This window comes from Ipomoea triloba, chromosome 4 (assembly GCF_003576645.1).
Source record: "Ipomoea triloba cultivar NCNSP0323 chromosome 4, ASM357664v1".
Lineage (NCBI taxonomy): Eukaryota > Viridiplantae > Streptophyta > Magnoliopsida > Solanales > Convolvulaceae > Ipomoea > Ipomoea triloba.
In genome coordinates, this window is record NC_044919.1 from 1501907 (window position 1) to 1525954 (window position 24048).

Genomic DNA, 24048 nt, shown 5'->3' on the forward strand with positions numbered 1-24048 from the left:
AAATGAAACAAGTTGCATTTTTCCTAGTAGTACAAATTTTTCATTTATTGAACTCCAAACACATAATTACTCCATTCAGGATGTTCCTCTATTCATTATTGAGCAATTGCACCCAAGCTTTTGTTAGGTGACCTTATAGTGGAGTAATAATATGTGCAATCTACGGACTAATATATTTCTTTAAATTTAATTTTTTGTTATCTTTGATGGTACTATAAAGAAAGAAGCTATGTGTTTGTTATATGTTGATTTCGTGCATTATATGCGTTTATTGATTGTAACAGAAATTGTAAATAGTTGTCATAAAATTTATTCTATCTTAAAAAATAGTTAAGTGCTCGTAACATACAGATATTGTGCGTCACATATGCTCATTGAATGCAAGAGTAGAAGTTGCAAACAATTGACTATCATTTCTCGCTATCTTTTTTTTTTTTTTTTTTTTTTTTGTTTAATATCTAATGTAAGAGCATCCTTAATAGTTAGTATTTTTTATTATTTTTTTTTTTTTGCGATTTTTTGAAAATTTTTTATAGGTGTGATTAGAAAAGAGAAAATGAGAGTGGAAAAAAAATAAAACAAATATGATTTAAAAATAATAATAATAATAATAATAATAATAATAAATCAGAGTTGTTGGGCACGTGCAATGCACGAAACGCGCACAACAGTGAACATTTTAAAATGGAGGCACTGTTCCAAACACACTCAATTACAGATGATCCCCAACCTTCTCTGTCCTCCTTTCTCTTTCTTCCATTTCTTAGAACACTATTCCAAAACTTCAAAATAAACCATTGATATTGGTGATGCTAAGTGCATATAGATGCATATTGAGTCAATGGTTTGGAAAAACAAATATCCACAACTATTATAAGTAAACTTTTTTTTTTTTTTTTAACTACCTATTGATATGCCATGCTCTAATTGATTTAAGTAATACTAGATATTTCTCATATTTTTTCCTTCAATCCATCTCTCATGATGTGTCATACAAATGGGTTACTATTTTTTAAATTAGTAGTGGCTTAACCAATTTATGACACACAATGAGTGAAACCACATCATGAGTGAAGTATAGGATGCGAAATTCAAGGGGTAAGAAACATTTTTCAATTGATTTATATAAAAACAAAATTAGTCAAGTGCTTGTTACATGTAGATATTGTGCGTTATATATGCTCATTGAATGTAAGAGAAGTTGTAAACAATTTACCACCATTTCTCACTATCTTGATTATTATTTTTTTAAAATTTTAAATATATAGTATAAGTTTATAGAACAAATTATGTTTGCTATCTTGAATCTAAAAAGAGTGAAATAACAATTGTTAAATCATAGGGAGAATATGAGAGAAATTGGCTTGAAGAAGCCTTTGCTATTGAGTGTTGTATAGAAGAAGATAAAGGAATCCCCTTTGTGTTGGAATACTCAAATTAAAAAATACACAATTTATATATTGAATGTTCATAAAATGTATAGAGAGATATATTCATAAAGGCATTATTGTCTCTATTGAAGCTTAAACCCACGGCCTCCTACAAGAAATAACAATTTGATGCCACCGAACCACAAGGTCCTTGATATGTACTATTTTTTAAAAATTAGTGGTGGATTAACCAATTAATGACACCCAATGAATGAAAGCCACATCATAGAAAAAATCTAGGATGAGAAATTCAGAAGGCCAGAAACATTTTCCAATTGATATATATATATATATATATATATATATATATATATATATATATAAATTGGTCACAATTTGTACTTTTTTTTTATTCCTCCTATAATAGACATGTGATGTAAATTTTATTCATTGGAGTACATGTATCAACTTTTTAGAATATATTACAAAGAGTTTTACTATACATACTCCAAATTTATTCTATACTCATTATGTAAATTGATTATTCATTTTAAGTATTAGTCAATCACTGTATTCAATTGTGAAAACCTTAGACTACACAAAAAAAAAGAAAAAAAAAAAGAAAACTGACGATGACTATGAGTTAAGAGTAATATTTGCTGAGAATACCCTTAACATGTCCAAATTACAAATTTACAAAATCTAATCACCAATATAGTACATGTATGTATACAATTTGGAGTATATATATACATACATACGGATACTATACCATCAGACGCCAGCTTTAATTAAGGCAACCCGTTGTCTTCCATTGGTAACAGTAACGCCCAGTCCCGGTTTTGCAGGCGCCGCGCCGTCCTCCTTTTCCTCTTCCCTTTCTCTCTCTCTCTATCTCTCTCTTTCTCTTCTCCGGCGAATTCAATTTCACAACATGGTGAGCTTTCTCAGAATTCTCTGCATCACACGTGAATTCTCGGAGATTTAACGGAATTAATTTTGTGTTTTTTTTTTTTGGTTCGCAGTTGGATTGTTCGCCAACTGTTCTCCCGGAATGGCTATCGGCGCTGTTGTCGGAGAAGTTCTTCAACGCCTGCATAGCTCACGAGGACGCCCGGAAGAACGAAAAGAACATTTTTTGCTTGGATTGCTGCGAGGCCATTTGCCCCCACTGCATAACCCCTCACTCTCCTCACCGCCTCTTGCAGGTATATTATATTATATCTATCTATATATATGGCTTCTGAGTGTGTTGAGCATATAATTTATAAACATAAATGTACAATCCAATTACCAGCTTAAGTTTTTAGTTGAGATGGAGCATATACTTCAATTTAGTGTAGCTATGGAGTTTGAGTTTGGGTGAATTCTGAATTTCTTTGTTGCAGATAAGGAGGTATGTGTACCATGATGTTATCAAGCTGAGTGATGCTGAGAAGTTGCTGGACTGTGGTTTTGTTCAAGTGAGTAACAGTTGCAGTGAAAATTGAATGGGTTCTGGGGATTTTCCAGAAATTTCTTGAATTGTTCATCTTTTTTGATTCTTCTGTTTTGCAGTCTTACACTAATAACAGTGCCAAAGTTGTGTTCTTGAACCAACGGCCATTGTCGAGACCTTGCAGAGGGTCTGGGAACACATGTCTGTTATGTGACAGAATGCTTCAACACCCATATTTATTCTGCTCTATCTACTGCAAGGTTAGATTTCTTCTCATATTTCAAATCAAATATGTGTTCACTATTAATTAAATCACGCTCTCTGACTTTAGTCAGAGAAAAGACCATAAGGATATAAATTAGTATAAATTGTTCATAATTGACTGACTCGAATCAAGAAGGTCAATAAGTATATTAAAATCTTGTGGTTATCTAGTCTTAGTTTCACAGTTTTCCTTTCTGCAATTCTTGAAGAAGTTTCAGTATAATTAAAATCCAGTTTTGAACCCATAATTTTTTCTTGATTATATTGAATTATCTTGATTACCCATTCCATAATTTTCAATTTTCTAAACTGGGTATCTGTTTGTTTATGGATCAGCTTCAGCATCTTCTGAGAACTAAGTGCCAACTTTCTCAGTATATCCACAAATGCGACTCTCTAACGCTGCATGAATTGGGTCTAGAGGACGGTCTGATGACCCCCGACACGGTACTTGAACCGGTCGGTTCGGTCAGGACCGATTCCGGCGGCAGCGGAAGCGCCGGCGCCGCCGTGGACTGCCGGGTACTTTGCAGCACTGCCACCACGGAGGTTGTGAGGAAGAAACGGAGTACCCATTTCCGGTCCGAGCTTCGACCGGGTTGTGGTCCGGTTTGCGAGATTTCGGTTTCCATGATGAACCGGAGGAAGGGTACCCCTCACCGGTCTCCGTTGTATTGATTTGTGTACGGAAGTGGAGTGGGCAGAAAATGACGGAATGGAGGGGATGAAGGATGGATTATACTGTTGGGATAGAGGGGCAAAATTGGAAAATTGAAAAAATTGTTTTTTGGTAATCCCCAATTTTTGTAGAATTGCTGTAATTCTGTCCTCTTTTTTACAGAGATTTCCATCATCTAATGGACTATAATACCCTAATGATTACTTACTATTTACAAAAGAATAGTGATTATGAAACTTTGTGTTCTAGGGTTAATGACCATTGAGTTCCTTTTCACTTTTAATCTTTTGATTTTGAAATTTTTACCATTTTGGGTAAGTTTTTAGACCAAACATTATCATCACTCAACATGCGTCTTAGACCCTCACTTTGAGAGGTTGTTTTTATATTGCTGTTGGTGAAATTCAATTTCGGGTCATTATTTTCAAACTTCATTCGTATGACCAATTGAGTTGTTCATTTGGACAAATTTTTTGTTTTATTTGTCGAATGTTGATGTGTTTATTTGGCTTGTGGTTTGCCATGTTTAGTTCTAAACATTTAAATTGACCCTCTGTGATCTTTGGACTTTCAAATTTAACGATTCGTGGTCTAAGTTAATTACCCATGGCCTTTTAACTTTTGAAGTTTAACCAATCGTGGTCCTCTTGAAAGGATCATGGCTGGTTAAAATTTAATAGCGGAAGGAACATGAGTGATTCACTTGGATCATGGATGATAACAATTTAAAAGTTGAAGGACCAACGGGTTCTCAATTCGAAAGTTTAGAACTAAACGTGGCAAAATCACTTTATTCAGAGAACTTCAAATGGTATTAACTTTTTATTGAATATGGGGTTCTTGGTATTATGATAATTAAATTTAAATATTATTTTTTGTTTTATTTGTCAAATACATTTGATAGTCAATTAGATTCAACGATTAGCAACGGTAATCTTTTCACGGTTAAATGTAATTGAGTATGGTGCTTTTGTTCGTATGGTTCTAATTTTATGGGAATTTTGGGGAAGAGACAAAAGATGTAATTCTGAATGCCAATTCTTTTGTCCTATTGTTTGATTTAATTATAAGTTTCCTCATTCTTATGGTTTGGAGTACGCTATTGTTTTGAATCCAATATTAATGCATGTGGGCACCCCATACGTTAAAACAACCAATGATGAACAGTGTTGCACTGTGCACCAAAAAAAAAAAAAAAAAACAATTTTGCACTGTGAAAATCAAACGAAACAACTGGACATCATGGGGCTGTAAAAATCTGTTTTTGGTTGGGTTCTTTTCAAGAAAATTTAGAATAAAAATATTTTACTGGTTGATTTTATTCTGAGTAAAATAAATTGTGTATCACAGTTAAATTTATAGCGTCAAGAGTATCTCGAATAAATGCACGTAAGTAATCATTTATTCTTGTTTTGTCACGTCATGCGAGTACTTTTCTCCGGGTTGATATTTGAATGGGAAGATGGAGAGGATTTGGGGACTATTGGTCAAAGTAGAATAGTTGTTTTGTAGTTGCAAATTAAATGTAGAAATGTAGGGGTGGGTGAGTAGTTGGTAACTTTAATTTGAATCCAACAAATGTACAAAATGTGCCACTACTAGCAATAGATTTTTTTTTTAATGGTAAATATTTTTTTAAATTTATAAGACTATATTTAAATTCCAAAATTTCGTAAACAAATAATTTATGTTTTATAACCAATTTTGCTCCTATGAGTTTGACTACATTCTTACTATTATTACATGACTTTAAAAATGATTACAAGTGCAGAACATTTGTTTTCACTTTCCACTATTAATTCTTTTGATAAGGAATTCAATTAAGTTCTATCGGATTATGTCACATGACTTGTGCGTGACCAAAATTTATGAGCAAAAATTTCCGTTCATATGACTTGTTTTTGTAAAAACTAAAAAGTGAGATTTTTTGTTAATAAACTTTGATCATTTTAAATCATGCGACAAAATGTGGTATGATATCACCATATTTCTCACTAAAAGGACAAATAAATGTGTACTAACATTATTCGTAGTCGTATAAAAAATAGTGAAAATGTTGTTAAAATTATGGACCAAAAAGTGACAGAAGCTCGTAATTAATTATATAGATTTTAAAAAGACACATACAAAATATAAATCAATGAATTGTCAAATTTTGTATAATGGAATTTGATATTGAAATCCCAGAGGAATACTCAACAGACAATTTACTATTATGAGTATTTCTTTTAAAAAAAGACAATTTACTATTATTAGAAGCATAGACTCCCAAGATTCTCTTCACTTTGAGTTCCCATAAACCGATTAAACCTGGTCAACATTGTAGCATATGATGTATGATTTTTCACTCTTTTTGCAACTCTGTAAAGCTGAGATTTTTCTCCTTTGTAATTATTTTGGGATCTCTTTTGTTCCACATTACTAAATTATCTAGCCTTATATATAATTTTGATAGATTATACTTAGTATTCCAAATAAAAAAGAAGAAGCTCCATTTCAAATTATCACATTTTAAAAATTAATAACGATGGTATATTATACTCATCTATGCACAAGGTTATGAGTTTAAAGCCATAAGCATTCTTTTGGCGATCAAGTTGTCAACCTTAAACGAGATTGGCTATTGGTTTAGACTTTTATTTGAGATGAGTGTACTCTTTAATTTTTATCATACTCATCTATGCACAAGGTTATGAGTTTAAAGCCCGCCTGTACAACTTAGTTGATTACATGGGTGAAGTCTGGAAACAAAGACCCGGATCGAGTCTCACCAGCGGCAGTGTGGGAATAACCCTCTCAAAGTGAGGGGCTCATTGTGCGCAGTAAGCAAATGTCTAGTCTCTATGTTCAACTGAATTATTGTATATATATTATATATAAACATAAATGAACAGTTCAACTATTCATTCAATTAGGTCAACATGAGCAACTCTATTGAGTCGAATAAAGATGATTGTACGTTAGTTAGCCATGTATAAATAACTTAAATATTGTAATATTCAAACATATCATACACGATATTGAACTTAAACGTTACACAACACATATGTTACACACAATTACTTTAATTACTTCCCAATCTCATTACTAAAATTTCCTAATTATTTAGTATTAACCCGCATTAATCCTGTCAAATGATTTTTTTTAAATATCATATACTCAAAATAAACATTTCAATTTATATACCGTGACACTAAATCTATGAACAGATGCTACATTGTAACAGAGTCTGTAATACTAAAAAAAAAAAATTCAAAATTTTTACTGTGTGCATATGAACCATCCACATACATGATACATTTGGGCTAGTTGTCATGGATTGAAACTATTCACCACTGTAATTTTGGATCAGTCGTTCTGAGATAGACCCCAAGAAACTTTCACGTGATTAGTATGAAAACCTATATTTTTGGGTATCATTGAAAATAACCCATTGCTGTAAAATTGCATATATATTGACAGAAAGGATAGGATTGCAGAGAGAAAAAGGGAAAATGGTGAAAAGGGGCATTAAATTCTGAGGATTTTGGTGGGGATACGAATCAAGCTAAGCATCAAACAGGTTGTCTGCAAGCTCAGAAGACAGAAGGACATGTTTCCCATTGAGGGCTAAAGCATATCCATTGACCCCTGGAATGACGACTTCACAGATTGTCCCCTCCACCCCCAACCCATCTTTCAATTCGTAGGTTGTTTTTTGATAATAATCTGCACAAGTGGTATAGGTAGCTGCAACAAGGGAGTTCCCATTTTCTGTGTAAATTGCTTCTCCTTTTTGGAGATAAGTAGATTTGGAATCGTGAGATGTTGGAATTGGTGAAAGATTAAAATGTCCCAAAGAGAGCATGGATAGATGAAAGGTATTTGAATTGTATTCTTGATAATGGGGTGCTTGGTAAATAAATTTTAATTGATAGCTGATAGTTGTTAGGTGATTGTGTGGGTGAGTTTGATTAGTTAATAATATTAGTTGATTGTAGAAAAATGTTTAATAAATTAGCTGTTAGCTAATAGCTATTTACATGCAAAATCACTTTCTCAACAAGTTGATCGAAAAATCGAGCAATAAACTGTTACAAAAGCTAATTAATCAAACACTCATATAGATTGTTTAACCAAGTCAAACAGTTAATATTGGTCAAATAAGACAAAATTGACTGATAAACTAACTATGTTACCAAACAAGGCCAACTCCTTTGAGCGAGTGCAAACTCCTTTAGAGAAAAGGAGGAAGAGTGATGAAGGATTAAAGAGTAGGTTTGTGAGAGATCAATGTGATATCTCAATTCCTTATTATTGATTGATTGATTTTATCCTTAATGTAGACCCTTGACGTAACAACAGAACTCTATAGACATTCATTCCCTAATCCATGCTTAAATCACATACAATTGTACTGTGCAATAAATAAATCAATGTTAAAATAATTACTTATGGTAAGTAACAATTTATTTTTAACTTGACCAATCAACTATAAACTTAATTCTCTATCAATTCCAAATTTTTTGATATTGGTGGATTGCCTAATTGGATACTCGTCTTGTTGAACATATAATATAATATATAAACATAAATGTGTAATCCAATTATAGAATCTTGTTAAACACATGCTTCAATTTAGCGTAAGAACAAACCCCATGTAAAATTTCACGGTTTATAACCTGAAAATGAAGGGATTGCCTGATGTATTAGTCTAAACATTAGATTACTCATAAGAAAGGAACATTAAACATGGTGACTACCTGGGATACAGACACAAAAAGTTATGTAGTATGGGGGTACTTACTGGGCATTTGCCACGTGTACGTATTGGTATATGCCCTTCAATTCTGTCCTGCACATATATACAGGTCCCAAGCTGAGGTGTGTTGTATATATGTGCAGTATGAAATTGGCAGATCCCTTAACAAAGGACAAAAATTTTCAAACAAATACATACATGTTTGTATAATGCATGCCATTATAATGTAAGCATGCAACTGCAGCTTGTATCTATTTCAAGGTTTCTGTAAAAATAAGCATTGGACCACAGCAGCATTTATGTACTGCTATGGTTGCATTTTCATGCATAATAATGCATATCCTTTTGGACCCCCCACCCCACTCTTCCCCAAATTATTGACTAGTCATTATTTACACTTTGGTTTTTGAATTTTTGCATGGAAATTAGTATGTATATATACATTGGTCCTTTTTTGCTTGCAGAGGAAGTTAGAGATGACAAGAATTGGTGATAACAATCCATCCAATAGGTTTATTTGTATTTGACTGATCATTATATTGGTTTTAGAGATGATTCAATAAGAATATACAAGTGCCATCCACCTTGTAGTTTAGTTTAGTGGCATCCGATTGCAGGATACTATTGATCTCTCTCGACTTTGAGTGTCTTGTCTACTATTTGAAGATATAATTCACGGGGTCTTGGTACATACTTGTGAAAATTGAACCCGAGTTCTCCTAAAATCCTTTCCGATAAAGAGAGTTCACTTGCCACTTGAGCTACCCCATTAGAATAGTATCTGATATATATTACTTATATTGTGATGAGATTATACCACTGATCTAAACAATGGTGGTCTTTGTCTTGTTTGACTCCCCCTGAAAAGAACGCGATTGGTTGTCTTCATCTCAAAATATCCAAACATAAAACAATCATGGTTGTCTAAAAAAAACTATTTTTAAGACAACCAGGTCAGTCTTTTTCAGACAGTCATGATTTTGGTCAGCTCGTTAATACATAGAGATGGTCAGTAGTTTTCTAAAAAGGTATACACTAAGATCCACATAAGTATCAAAACATAACATGTTACCACAAAACACTATATATATATATATATATATATATATATATATATATATAACGTATGAACATCTTAAACAAGAAATTTTGAACAACAATTATTCGCAACAAAAAAAAAACTAAATTCTCTCTCAGATAGACCTTGAAAGGAAAATGAAATCTAGAATGTTAACAAATTTATATTATTGAATTTACTCTAGCCAATACAATTTGAGAACATCTTAAATAAACAACATTTAGATTTAATTATATTTAGTAGATTGATTTTTTTTTTTTTTAAATTTGATTTCCGATCACACTTATTTAATCGATTTATATAATTATTTTTATAATTTTCAAGACATATTTTTAATGTACACTTCTAGAAACCAATACATAAGTACACAACTTACATTAATAGCTTAACATCAAGCAATTGTCAAACATGTCATATGAAAACTTCACCACACCATTAATAGTGACATTTCTTAACACCCTTGTTAAACCACTCAACATCATTGAAAGCAACAATATAAGACAAAATTTTAAAACATTTTTGCACTGTTTTCTTTACATCATTGCTCCTAGTATCATTTGTGATATAATTGATAATGATAGTAATTAAATACAACATTAGTCTTAATAATGGGTTGATATCAAATTTGGATTATAGACAGCCATCAGCCAACTCAGACTTTCTTGGCACACATGATTGCTCTGCAGATTTCTGCTAGTCAATCCCTTTCCCATTTTTACCCTCCAAGAGAGAGAGGAATCGATAATTACGAGAAATTTAGAGGGGAAATTGGTGTAATTTACTTAATTAAGTAAGATATATTATATAGTCAAATACAAGTTTCATTGTCAGTCGTCTTCTTCAAATTGTGTTTTTATATATTCCCATTATTCAACAAGCAGAGTAGAAACCCTAGCTCTTCTTTTTTTGCTCAATTTCCATCCAAATTTCCAATCCTGCACCTATATACTCTTAAACCCAATTATTCAAAGCTTTGGAGCTAATGGGCATGGGGGATTATCTGAATATTTATCCCGCAGAACTGAAATTCCCATGTAAGTTCATGAAGTTCTGATTTTTATTTGGTTTATCCATAAAAGATTTCTTAGTTTAATCGAACAGTTAATTGGGTTCTCCAGGATTTCAATATTTTTTTTTTCATTATTTAGTTACTTAAATTGATTAGCACAGCTTTGACTTTCTGAGCTTGAAGCATTGATTTGCTTATTGAATGAATAGTGATGCTTATTTGTCTGTATTTTTTGCTGAAAAAGTTGAGTTGAGGAAGCAGAGTACATGCTCCTTGCAACTGACCAACAAGACTGATAGGTATATTGCCTTCAAGGTAATTCTTGTTTGTTGATTCGAATCGGTTTGATATTTTGATATATTCAGGATGGTTAATCTTACTTGTGTAAATTTATGAGTGATTGGTTTCTCGTGTGCAAAAGGTTAAAACGACTAACCCGAAGAAGTATTGTGTTCGCCCTAATGCTGGTGTTGTATTGCCCAACTCCACCTGCAATGTTATTGGTAAAACTTGTAGCTTATTGTTATTGTTGTTGTTGTTGAAATTCTCGTAGTTTTGGTAGTTTGCCTAATTGTATTGATACTTTTGTGTGTGGAATTCGTAGTTACAATGCAGGCACCGAGGGAGGCTCCTCCCGATATGCAATCTAAGGATAAGTTCCTAATTCAGAGCACTATTGCACCGGATGGTTCAACGTCTAAGGACTTGTCACCGGAATTGGTGGGTTTGCTTGATCATCAACTGAATTCTGTACTTTAATCGTCTTTTATTCTTATTTTTATTTTTATTTTTATTTTCATGATAGTTTATGGACTCATTTCTCCTGTTAATTTGTTTTTAGTTTAATATGGAGGCTGGGAAAGTTATCAATGAACTTAAATTGAGGGTTGTTTTTGTTCCCGCCAATCCTCCCTCACCAGTACCGGAAGAATCTGAAGAGGGCTCTCCTCCAAGAGCTTTGAATGAGAATGAAACTAAAGTTTCTTCGTTGTCAGAGGCTGTAAGTGTGGTGTATATATATATATGTGTGTGTGTGTGTCTGTGTGTATGTATACCTTTATCTTAATTTTGGTGTTAAATTTGATTCGATATTTCTTACTATTATCAGGTATCAAGGTCTTTGGAGGAGCCCAAAGAAAAATTAGCATCTTCTGAGGTGAATAACTTTTTACCTATCCACATCAGAACTTGTATATATTATCTGAATATTCATGTTTGTCATAATTATATTGCTAAAGATTGTTGAGAACTCTCGTATTTTATTATCTCAAGTGGTCGTAGAGATATCTTCATGAAACGCTTATCAGATGTCTATGTTGTGCCTTTCATCATAAGTATTCTAGTTGCCACTTTGGTTTGATGGCTACTAAAACTGTCACTCTGTGTTCTACCTTTGGGGCTTTGTTAACCCATTCCTCGTTTTTTCATATTTCATTTTACAAAAAAACTTAGTTACACACCCTCTGTGAGTTAGCTGATCTACCTATTTAACTTACAAGATGAATTGGAGCGGTGAAACCCGGGGTGCTTGTGTTGATGTGGCAGCTCTGGTGGGCTTGTTAGATATCCTTCATTACTATCATTTTCCTATTAGTTCAATGACAGTCTAGATTTGTTTCCGTATATTAGTGATGATTTGTTAATCCTATTATGACCGGCATATAGAGCTACTTATTCTCATATCTGATTAACACCGTCCAAAAAGGAAAAAATGAAAGAAAGAATTACCCAATAGAAGCCATCAGTCTTTGATGCTTATCTCGAGTACTCTATTTAAACATGATTTGGAGTTGCCAGACTCTTAAAAGGGAAACAGCCTGATTGGGATTAGCCAAATAGGCGTACCTCTCCCGGATTTTTCTGGCAAAGTGTCCTTTGCTTGCACTTATGTTTGCGTTTTGATGGCCTTTGTTGTGTGTGTGTGTCTGTGTTTGGTACATTTGAGAGGGAATAAGGGATCGGGATTAAACTCGTGATGTCCTAGCCTTATGCCACTTAACTTCTAGCCCGTCCACCTTCTTCGGAATTCAACTTCGTTTTCTGTGACTTTCTCTCGTGTTTTGCCTCTGTTACGTTTGATTAACAACGAATAACATCTTTCTTCGTCAGGCTTGGTCTTTGATTTCAAGGCTGACAGAGGAGAAAGGTTCTGCGGTTCAACAGAATCAGAAGCTAAGTCAGGAATTGGTATGCTATAAAATTTCCTAGTTTTTTCTCGTGTTAGTATTGTTGTACTTTCAATACTTTGACGAGATTCTCATCTAAACTTGTTCGTGAAGATCTTTTCCGCTAATAGATAATCCCGCCTCCCAATATTTCCATTTTGCAGGAGGCAGTAAGAAAAGAACTCAACAAAAGCAAAGCAGGCGGCTTCTCGATGTTGTTTGTGGTGCTTGTTGGGCTAATAGGTATCCTGCTCGGGTACTTCATCAGGAAGCGTTAGACGCCATTTGATAGGACACCTTTAGTTCATCGTGCAGTTCGTTCTTTTGGGGTGTGGCAATTTTCTTTGTGAATCAATCTCGAGCCATTTGTTGTTTAGTATATTTTGTGTTGGTGTAAAAATGTTGGGTCTTAGACATTATGTATTCTGTGACACAAAACATACACTTTTCTTCTTGAACTAGGATAGACACATTCTTGGAAACTTATACATGATTTTGCCAAAGATGTCAAACACAATAAATTTGTGGTTTTCAGATCACATGAGAAGATGAATATTTGATCAAGATGATGCCATAATAAGGGTTTTTTTTTTTTTTAATGTTTTAGTGTGAGAACCAAGAAAATTCTTTTATTTGTATTCAAAGTAATAATACATATGCCATGAATCTTGTAATTGCAAATTGTCCCACAAAAAACGAAATTTTCTCACAACACTATCGGTCTGATAGGATAGTAAATGAGTAAATTATTGTAAAATTTATAATCATTTATGTATGACTGTATAACAGATATCGTGAATCGTGTCTATACATAAGGCTATTCTTCTGGTCTCCAATTTTCATCCCACAGATCCCTTGATGCAGAATTAAATCCATGTTTATAGGCAAACTTGAAAAGGTTGTTAAACATCTCTTTCAGCTCAGGATCAACTGGTGGCACTCCAGCTTGGGCTGCAAGGAAGTCCAGGTACTCCATCTGCAAAGAAAATAACTTGTCAATATGCAATCCATCCTGGTATGTAAATATTCTTTTTCTTCTCTTGGTATGTGTCAAGGACCAAATATGTCCTTTTCTCTACCAATCTTTGTCTATCATGTACCATTGAGACATAATCAAGCCATATGGTGGCATGTTGTGTTCTGAAAACTCGGCAGCAACTACCGGAGAGTGTGCACGGGGTAAACCCCTGGACTCACAGCGAGGGAAATTTGTCATAGCTATCTAAATATGTGTACAAGGTAAACCCTGCCTTGTAACCCTAGCTAACAAAAGACCACAAGGAGGTCAACTTAGGTCACTACCTGAGTGTGTGTACACCTTATAACCCTAATTGGCAAAAGACTATAAGGAGGTAAACCAGCCTAGGTTGCCTTTAGCTGACCGGCTGAAACCAAGAAGGCCAATAGGTGTCTTCCACTCGGAATCGAACTTGAAACCTTGTGGTTTGAAGCCAACAGTCTGACCAACTTGGTTAGCGTTACCCCATTGGCTAACATTCTGAGCACTTACACTAGAGTCATAGTTACAAAGCAAATGAGTGTGGTGCTTGGGGATTCCATTCTCCTCCAATTGCCTATAATGTGCTTCAACATCAGCCAACATCTCCTCCCTTGAAGGAAGAAGGGCATTCCCAGACAGAACTTGAGCTATCCATTTAGCTTGCAACTCCAACATTTGAAACACAATAACCTGCCAATCAAGACAAACTCTTTGCTTCAATTCTGCACCCCCAAGGTTTCTTAATCCTGTCAAGAAAGAAATAATCTGCAGAAGAAGATGATACCCGGTAAGGTATTCCAATAAACGAGAGCCTAGGCGCAAGCTCGGGAGGAAAGACGTGCTTGTACAATGGTCCAACGCGGTTGTCATCTACATTTACAACCCCATTTGTGTTCAGGAAAGGGAATTCATATTTGAACCTGGAAAACGTTCAACCATTCAATCGTGTTTCCAAAGAGGCAAAGACCAATTCCGGTATATAGCTCAAAAGAGAAACATAATGGAGTAAAGATGCATTGATTTGGAACCATATATACCCTGTACAATGAAGAATGGCATCTGCATGAATGGACTCTCCATCTTCAAAAACCACTTCCCCATTTTCATCAACATGGTCAATCTATAAGTAGCCAAAAGAGAGTAAGAGATGCAGTTTTTGCAAGCATGTTGGAGCATAAAAACTCAAAACCTTGCAAGAGACTTAGAAACAATATAATGCCTTTAAGAATCAAACAAACTGTTGCTATGCCTAATCATCCCTAACTTCCTTAAAAAAGAAAGAAAAACAAAACAACCCAGCCAAGCTGGTCACACTATTGACTAGTGGGAATGGCCTAGGAGTGTTCTTGATTTGAACTGATTGGACAAACTAACTATTTAAGCTAGTTTAATACTCAACCATAAGGTTACAAGTTCAACTCCTAGTGGGAACGGTCTAAGGACCTTTTTGGTTTGAGCCGGTTAGCTATAGCAACCTAAGTTGGTTTAACAGTCTTGGTAACTATAAAGTTACAAGTTCGACTCCTAATGGGAGCGGCCTATGAACCTTCTTGATTTGAGCCGGTTAGCTATGGGCAACCTATCCTAGGTTGATTTACCTCTCGTAGTCCTTTGTCGGTCCCTCAACCTAGGTTTAACAGTTTTGGTAACCATAAAGTTACAAGTTTGACTCCTAGTGGAAGCGGCCTACGGGCCTTCTTGGTTTGAGCTGATCAAAATGGACAACCTAGATTGATTTACTTTTCATAGTCCTTTGCCGATCCCTTGTACAGTGACTATGTGTTTCCATCGCACCAAAAAAAAAAAAAAAACAACATAAAACAAAACAGAATTGTTGCTATGCCTAATCATCCCCAACTTCCTTAAAATAGAAACAAAAAACAACATAACCCAAAACAAAACTGAGGGTAAGTGATGAATGCCTTAGAATGCTGCCATATGTTTTGATAATCATCAAATTTGGACAGTGTAACATCCTTAGATCTTGTTGAAAGATGAACTTCTTTTGCTACAAGGGCTATCTCTCTGGAGATATCATGGGCACTAGCTGAATGTCCAATCAAAACCACAACCTGTGTGCATAATAACAACCACATAATTTTAACCCCAAAAAAGAATCATAAAATCAGACAAAAAGGGCAGCTTCAAGTGAGTGCCTTTATCCATTTTTTGGAATAAACAAGAACACAGCAACCTAAACAGCTTACCAGATTCTTGTATGGCTCTGGATCTCTGTAGTTGTGACTATGACTTTGTTTCCCAGGCCATTTTTCCATGCCTTGCAAATATCCAGAAGTTGAAACAGTTATCAGTTACTTAACTAATTTTATTATCCAGTATACTATTCACATTAATGGCAGCCAATGATCAAAATACAACCTTTTCAAAGAATTTACAAAACCATCTTTATATATATATATATATTTTAAAAAGTGAAATTTGAGAAGGGTATTATGGTCATGACATAATTTGAGAAGGGTATTATAGTCATGAAGGTACCAAAATTGGAAAAAAACTCAAAAGAAAAGATCAAATACCAATTTTGGTTAGCAAAATGACAATTTTAGTTAACAAAATGACAATTTGGTCCACATATTTAATTTTTATACGACTATTGTTTTAGTACTAATTTTCATCTACCACCATTGTTTTAGAGCCAGAATGTCACCAATCCGTTTAAAACATGCAAAAATCTGAAAATTTTAAGGGTATTTTCGTCATTTTAACCTTTTTTTTTTTTTTTTGAAAATATCATTTTAACTTAATATCCCGAGTATGAATAAATGGATTTAAGTCCCATATCAATCAAAATTCATAATTCTCCTCCTTATTTTTATTCATGTTCAAATTGAAATATTAAATTAAAAAGGACGAAAATACCTTAATATCATTTTGCTAATACTGGGAATTTGCTCAAAAAAAGAAAAAAGAAGATCTTAGAGAGAAGATACCTGGAAACTCTGCTAATCTAGGCTGGGTATAATGCCCATTACAAACCACAACAGCATCAAACACCTCTTCCTCTGAACTCAGTTGACTCGTTCTTCTCGACTCAACCACCCACTTCTCCCCATTCCTGCACCCCTCAACCTGCTCAACTCGAACAACCTCCGTGTTGAACCGGATCAGCCCGGCGAGTTCAAACTCGGCGGCGAACTCGTCGAGAAACTTAAGCACCTCGGCGTGGCCGGGAAAGTTGTTGACGTGGCCGTTCTTGGCCACGCGGAATGGGTAGTCGGAAAAGCCCATTAAGTGTCGGGGCAAATTGGTCCGTAGAGATTTGTAGAGGCTGCCGTGAATGATTTCCCGGTTTGGGTCACGGCACAATGGGTCGGACTCGACCCGGGGATCGTAAACCCATATTCCGCCTAGGCGGTCGGATTTTTCGTAGACGGTGACGCGATGGCCGTTTTTCTTGAGCTGTCGGGCCGCTGATAGCCCCGCCACGCCGGCTCCGATCACCGCCACGTTTAGAGTCGCCGCCATTTTCACGTCGGAGAAAATGGAGAGTTCAGTGATGGCGTGCTGGTCCGGTAAAAGATATGGATTTTGATATGGCGTTTATTATGAAGACTAGTTTGGTCACTTTTTATATTGATGAAAAAGAACGTTGACTAGAATTTATGAACGCATGTTGCGTAGCCGCCATTTCTTTCTTAATTTTCATTGTTATTTTATTTGTTTATAACAACGCGTCAAGACCTTCCTGGCTATCTCTACCCGCGCGATGAAAACATGACTTTAAAATTTGTACTCCGGCTTGCAAAAAAAAAAAAAAAAAATTGAAATCCGTAGTTTTTTTAATGTAAGTAGGAAAAAGTGGGAACAAAAGACCAACTTTTTAATACTTTGTTTGGTAAATAGCTCTTGCCGGTCTGGATTAGTGAGTTTGACTAGCTGATAATATTAATTGGTTATAAAAATATGTTTGATAAATTAGTTGTTAACTGATTACATGCAAAATGACATTTAAAAATATAATTTATTTTTTCAAAACGCTAATCACGAAAAATTATTTTGAACAACTTTTTAATTTAACATTTTGAAACAATAAATTGTTATAAAAACTGATTAGCCAAATACTCATATTAATTGTTTAACTAAGTTATACAGATAGTAGTGGTCAAACAAGCCAAAATTTGTTAACCTATCTTTGAAAAAAAAAGAAAAAAGATTATGCAATTTAAAATCAGAGATCTAACTCTTGTTAAGTATGCACCATGTTATAAAACGAATCAAACTTTACGAGTATGACTTAAGTCAAATCCGAATTAATCTTAAAGTTATAAAATTTTAGTGCTTATTTTATAAAATAATAAATACTAAATAATCAGGTAACAAAAATACAAACCCAAAATTGAAAGTTATAAAATTTTAGTGCTTATTTTATAAAATAATAAATACTAAATAATCAGGTAACAAAAATACAAACCCAAAATTGTCTTTGTGTATTAAACTGCATTAGTGCTGCAACATCAACAACATAAAAAAAGCAAAAAAACACCACAATAAAAAGTGATAATTACATCACGAACTTTATGCCTTTGATTACTCATGTTGTTTTGTCCATTTACATTGCCTTATCCAATTTTGAAAACGACATGTACCAGATCTCTAGGTTCTTTACACGAAATATAACAGAGGTCTTGGTTGAAATATTCAACTTTACTATAACCTTTTGCTCTACTCTTGAGGCATTTCAATCTAGACGAGCATAACCTAACATTATGAGTCTTATTCGAGTTCACCTCTGGTCACACCCGCAAATATCATTCTTACTCAGAAGAAAGACTGACTCATAATTCTAAAACATACCTGTAAGTTTGACTTTTACTCGAGAGAAAGTCTAACTCAGAACTCTTTAACTTAGTGTAGTTTCATTTTCGTTTCTATGAAATTCTTTATACTGGAAACTACATACCATTCTTTTTGGCAAGGGTTCCATTACATCAAGTTGCACTAACTGGAACTTGTATCATTACACAAGCGACTGTTCAAGATGTATATCATCATGCCAAGTTCTGTCCACAGAAGCATGGTTAGCAACTTTATTGAGGCCTTACAAGAAGGAATACGCGGTGATGGGAAATTCGAGTTTCACCAATACGACCAGTGTGTCTAAGGACCTGAAAATAGCAAAATAGGTAGCAATGTAGTTGTAGGGTCACTTGTGTGGTAATTGATAAACAACCCCATGAAAGCGTGTCAAAGCAAAGCACTCACAGTCAATATTGCTTTTCCTGTATTGTCGAGCTTCAGTGAAGGGCCTTTAATGTCAGACTCAAGAAAGAAGTGTTTCCCCTTAACAGCTTCTGTTGCTGCAATCTCTCTTAGTTCCTGCAATACATGAGGAATTTTAATTTCAAGGAATTAAATCAAATATGATCAGGTTCCCAAAGTAATGAAGTAACCAGAAGGGAAGGGAGAATAAGATGAACATTCAAAACAGGAATTCAATGGAACCATTTTTTCCATTGGAGCTGATGTTATACTTGTGCTACAGAGATAGACAGTTCGATCATGTTAATAGGTCTAGCAGTCAGGAGCTGATGGAACCATTATGATGCCACTTGCCAGAAAAAGCTATTTACCATTGTAGATAATATTTGAAATTTAGCAACTTTTACAGGCAAGATTGAGTTGACTTACCATTGCTCTCTCGATGATATTCTCTGTCAACTGCATAGACAAATATAATAATCAGCATGCATTTTTGTTTCTTTGTTAGATTGTGTTAAGATTGCAATCATAAAGACCAACACCTTCTTTCTAGGGGCTGTGATGAGCTGGGAATTTGCTTCAGCATACATCACCATGTCATTAATTGCTGCATTGACCTTATCAAGAGTGAGCCTCCCTCTCATGTACCTAGATTTCAGTCATCTTAAAGCTAGGAAACTAACATATAATAAGCACTGACAGAAATCATAGGTTTATCCACTGGCTTTGCATCAGAAGAAACAGAATATACTTACGCTGGACAGGAATTCAGATCATCAGCACTTAGGTACCACAGTGGTGGCGAGGCACGACCCTTTTTCTCCTAAAATATGATAACAGATGAAGGAATTACTCCCACTAGTTACACAAAAACAATTCCAAGTTTTCTTTTTCTTCCGGTGTATTAAGAAGAGAAATAACACCGTGTACATGTAGTTAGAAAATCAAGGGCTCCTTACTCTGGGTGCAGGCTCCTCAACTTTCAGAGACTCAAAACTCAAGTCATCTTTACAAGGTTCAGGTTGGACACTAGGTATGAGTAAAAACACTAACAAATTAGACTGGCAAACTTTCATTCAATCCAAATAAATTTGTACAAACATGTATCCAAGTGGAAAGCTGCATTACCACTTAATCGTATCTTGTGTAGTGTAAGTCATTCTTCCAGACAAATTCAATGGGATATTAGCTGCAAGAGTTTGCAGCTTCTTCTGTTGTTTCAGTGATGCCTCTATCAACTTCTGAAGTGATAATAAGCACACAATCTCAGTTTCTTTTTAATAAGTTCAAACCCCTTCAGCAAGCTAGAATCTTAACATAATTATTTCACAATTCACACCTAAAAAGACACTTCTAATACCATGAATTTTAAAATTCCTATATTTATGAACAAAATCACTCAATTCCTATATTTAGGGCAAGAAATAAACACAGAACAAAAGGAAAGCAGATGAATACTTTAGCTTTGGGAATGGCTTCAGTTTCTTCACGCAATCGGGTTCGGATCTTCTGAAGCTGGAGCTCCATTCCGCTTAGTGCTGAGTCGACGGCAGATAAATCGGAGACACTACTGGCAGGATACACTGCAAAAAATTCCGCATAATGATAAGAAAATCCTAAGATTACGAAACCTGAAAAGAAAGCTTTTGCACCAAAAAAAAGGAATTGTTTTGGGATTTGGGAGTACTGAACTGTTTCGAGCGATGACGAGCTGCTGAAGCTCGGCGATGCGAGCATTGAAGGCGGAGATGAGTGAATCTAGCGAAGTCCCTGCTTCTTTCACGTCCATTTTTGTCTCTCTCTCTCTCTCGCTATCTCTCTGAAATGGTCTCCCCTGAGAGTAGAGTTGAAGAAGAGCTATGAAATTGAAATCCCTAATGTCAGTTTGGCGGGAGTTTACTTAAACTACATCTGGTACCGTAAATGGGCCGGGTTACATGAATGAAATGTTCAGGAAATCAGGCTTAGGCCCAAATGAATCTAACGAAAATCCAATGAAAAAGTGTAAAACTTCAGCAAACAGTCCAATCTTTTTGATTGGCAATTAATGCCTAAAATAATGGCCTTAGTCTTTTTTGTTTTTTTTTTTTTTAGTACTATTGACTCTGTTACAATGTAGTATCTGTTCATGCCTTAGTCGTTAGTTCGTAATTTATATTATGGACCAAGTTCCCATAGTATTTTGGACCCTATATCGAATTAGTGGTTGCTCGGGGGTCTTCTTGGTGTCTTCCTAGTGTTACATAAAAGAGGATCAAGAGATCAAGAAAAGAAAATGAAATTAAAGAAGATGAGTTTATGTGGTTCAATTGAGACTCAAGAACCTATGTACATGGAGCATAAACAACCCTAAATGTACGTTTACAAAACTACCCCAGTACTGTAGCGTGGGGGCGCTACAAGTCTACCACCATTGCACTCCCGAGTCTCGACCCACTTAGCGAACCCAATTCGATCGAGTTCGAACCACAATGATAGGTAGTGTCGCTTAGCTTCTTTCTGCTTCGCTTTGTTGCACTACGCTTCATTGGATATACTCCAACACTCGTCATCTTCCAATAACATATGAGAAAACAATACAGAACATGACCGACATACAGTACACTTTATCTAAATAAAAGATTCAAACGTGGAATGCATTATGTTTTGCCGACTTAGCAATATAATCCAATGGGAATCCAACACCAAAGTTTGTTAAGGTTATAGCTTGAGGTCTTGTTGCAATCATTCATTGTTGGACTTGCAAGAATCATGCATGCATCGTCGCAGGGCTACTAAGGGATGACATGACAAAAGTTATTAACACATACAAATGGCTAGCTTGTCGACTAAGAAAATGTTATCATTTGTCACAATCATATTATCCAAGTACTCGAGTAACATTGAATAAAAACACTACAACAATATACATCCTAAATGTATGGATCTTGTTGGTGTCCATCACATCCAACTACAATCATGCAACACAATCATATCCAAATCAAAACCATAGCTCATAGTTGATGTTAGTATGTTATTGGATACATAATTATTATTGATTGGAAACCAGTTGTTAAGTTATTGAAATGATTGACTATGCACAAAAATAAGATATTAATTATTCACTTTTTTTCTTTTAATGTTGCATATGTAAATATGTTCACACTCTCTTTTATGCAAATTCCGGCAACTTTCCATTTATATTTCTTAGATTATGGTGTCACGTGAAACTAATTTTGATAATTTTTGTATCCTTTTGTGCATAAAAGTCTAGACAAGACCAAGGTTGTTGAAAAGTCCTTTTGGTCATTTGCCGACTAGGGTTGCAAGGTGAAGTTTACATATATAATATCATAGTTGAAAAAAATTGTTGGGTGCTCGGGGGCGCCTAGGGCGCATTTGTGTTTTTTTATCTTTAAAAAAATTGTTTTAATTTATTTTAATTTTTAAAGATTTGATAATTATAAACTATTTAATACTTTAATAGTTAATACGTACTAAAATATTAAATATTAACCCAAAAACATCTTTGAACAATTTATTGTTTTTCACTCAAAATGATGTTGTTTTGAGTGAAATAACCATTTAATAAAGAATGAGACAATAGCTAATCGGCCAACTAGGCGACCTAGTCAGTGCCAAAACGGCCTAGTTGGTGCCTAGGAAGCGTAGTTGGCGCCTATGAGATTAGCGCTTAGGCAGCCTAGTCGGTCGTCTACCCGGCCAACCACCTAGATCATTGATTATGCTAATACTACGCTGGGCAGCCGACCAACGCCTAGCGCCTAAATGCCGATCAATTGGTGCTTATTATGCGGAATTTTTACAACTCTACATAATATACACCTTCAAATAATGAATGCGGGTTTCACTCGTTACTCAAAATATAATATATTATAATTAGCTGATTCCAAATCATAATTTGATCATTCAAGCCGTGAAGTGGGCCTGGTATCTATCGGCAACTTCTACTACGTTAAAGATGGAGGAATGGCGGTGGTAAAATACATGAACTCAGATCAATCCTGGAGTACAGTGCAATAAATTCAAACGTAACAACCTCTGCATCGTCTCCATTTATGACACAACCAAGCCACCATATAGTGAAAGCAACCTATGACGCATCATAAATAATGTCGCACGTCTCACACGACAGACATACATTGCTAAGATCAACAATATCTATGACTGTACGTTTTGTATATGATTGTCAAACTATGATCATAAATTCAATGCATCATCCCAAACATATTAAAAGTTGACCCGTCAATGAATCCATAATAAGGGTTAGGAGAGTAAGGGTGTCCACATTTAATTTCTCGACTTTTACACAACCGACAATATTGTTTTTGAAAAAATTATGATTTGGAGAGAAATTCACAACCAATACGATAATATACAGTGGGTAAACATTATTCTTGCGCAATAGCTCTCAAATCACACAATAGAGATAAATTGTACTAAGGAAAAATTATTGAGTAAGGATGAGAGAGTGTTGACAAAATTCAAACTCATGATCATTTGAGACGAAAATCATGATTTACCCACCCAACTAACCATTTCGGGGAAAAAATGATATGATATGCTGATTTTTGTCCATGAACTATAAAGAAAAAATAGTTTGTCTTTTAAATATATTTGTTGCCACTTTTTGTCCATCAATTATATGGGAAGTTATTATTTTCATTTCTAACTTCTAATAATGTTGGGTTAAAGAAGCACTTCACAAGCAATGGATGAGTCATTGACAACAACAACAACAACAACAACAAAAATGTAGACAATTGAACAACGAAATTATATATACATGCAAAACATCAGCAAGATAACAAAGAGCTAGGTTTTTCTATTAATAATTTGATTAGTACCTTTTTAATGAATTAATAGAATTATATTAACAACATTATTTTTGTCATGTATACTCAGCTCCTACTTATAATTAATTAATAAAGCAAAGCAAACAGAAACTAATTTCTATAAATTTAATTATTAATTATAATATAGTCGAAATGCATATATACCACAAAAAAAAAAAAAAAAAAAAAAAAAAAAAAAAAAAAAAAAAAACTACGGAGTACATACTAATATATCTTTAGTTAGGTTTT

At 34.5% G+C, this 24048-nt stretch overlaps 4 protein-coding genes across 4 annotated transcripts; 2 read left to right on the plus strand and 2 right to left on the minus strand.

Moving 5' to 3' along the window:
- Positions 1-2178: 2178 nt before the first annotated feature.
- Positions 2179-3965, plus strand: LOC116017614. The gene is made up of 5 exons (XM_031258228.1): positions 2179-2307; positions 2396-2578; positions 2759-2833; positions 2928-3068; positions 3409-3965. Exons 1-5 carry the CDS (start codon positions 2305-2307, stop codon positions 3748-3750), a joined length of 744 nt encoding a protein of 247 aa, XP_031114088.1. The 5' UTR covers positions 2179-2304; the 3' UTR covers positions 3751-3965.
- A 6294-nt stretch (positions 3966-10259) lies between these two features.
- On the plus strand, positions 10260-13308 carry LOC116016515 (vesicle-associated protein 1-3-like). The gene is made up of 8 exons (XM_031256822.1): positions 10260-10604; positions 10824-10894; positions 11001-11082; positions 11184-11299; positions 11421-11579; positions 11688-11735; positions 12689-12766; positions 12909-13308. Exons 1-8 carry the CDS (start codon positions 10553-10555, stop codon positions 13020-13022), a joined length of 720 nt encoding a protein of 239 aa, XP_031112682.1. The 5' UTR covers positions 10260-10552; the 3' UTR covers positions 13023-13308.
- A 137-nt stretch (positions 13309-13445) lies between these two features.
- Positions 13446-17319, minus strand: LOC116016514 (flavin-containing monooxygenase FMO GS-OX-like 2). Its single transcript, XM_031256819.1, has 7 exons — positions 16696-17319; positions 15952-16022; positions 15667-15816; positions 14782-14864; positions 14529-14664; positions 14255-14434; positions 13446-13720 (listed from the first exon to the last, which is right to left on the minus strand). Exons 1-7 carry the CDS (start codon positions 17228-17230, stop codon positions 13562-13564), a joined length of 1314 nt encoding a protein of 437 aa, XP_031112679.1. The 5' UTR covers positions 17231-17319; the 3' UTR covers positions 13446-13561.
- Positions 17320-18266: 947 nt separating this feature from the next.
- Positions 18267-20826, minus strand: LOC116017532 (spindle and kinetochore-associated protein 1 homolog). The gene is made up of 9 exons (XM_031258142.1): positions 20657-20826; positions 20423-20547; positions 20093-20205; positions 19924-19993; positions 19720-19787; positions 19507-19612; positions 19394-19423; positions 18968-19081; positions 18267-18870 (listed from the first exon to the last, which is right to left on the minus strand). Exons 1-9 carry the CDS (start codon positions 20751-20753, stop codon positions 18793-18795), a joined length of 801 nt encoding a protein of 266 aa, XP_031114002.1. The 5' UTR covers positions 20754-20826; the 3' UTR covers positions 18267-18792.
- Between the last annotated feature and the right edge of the window lie 3222 nt (positions 20827-24048).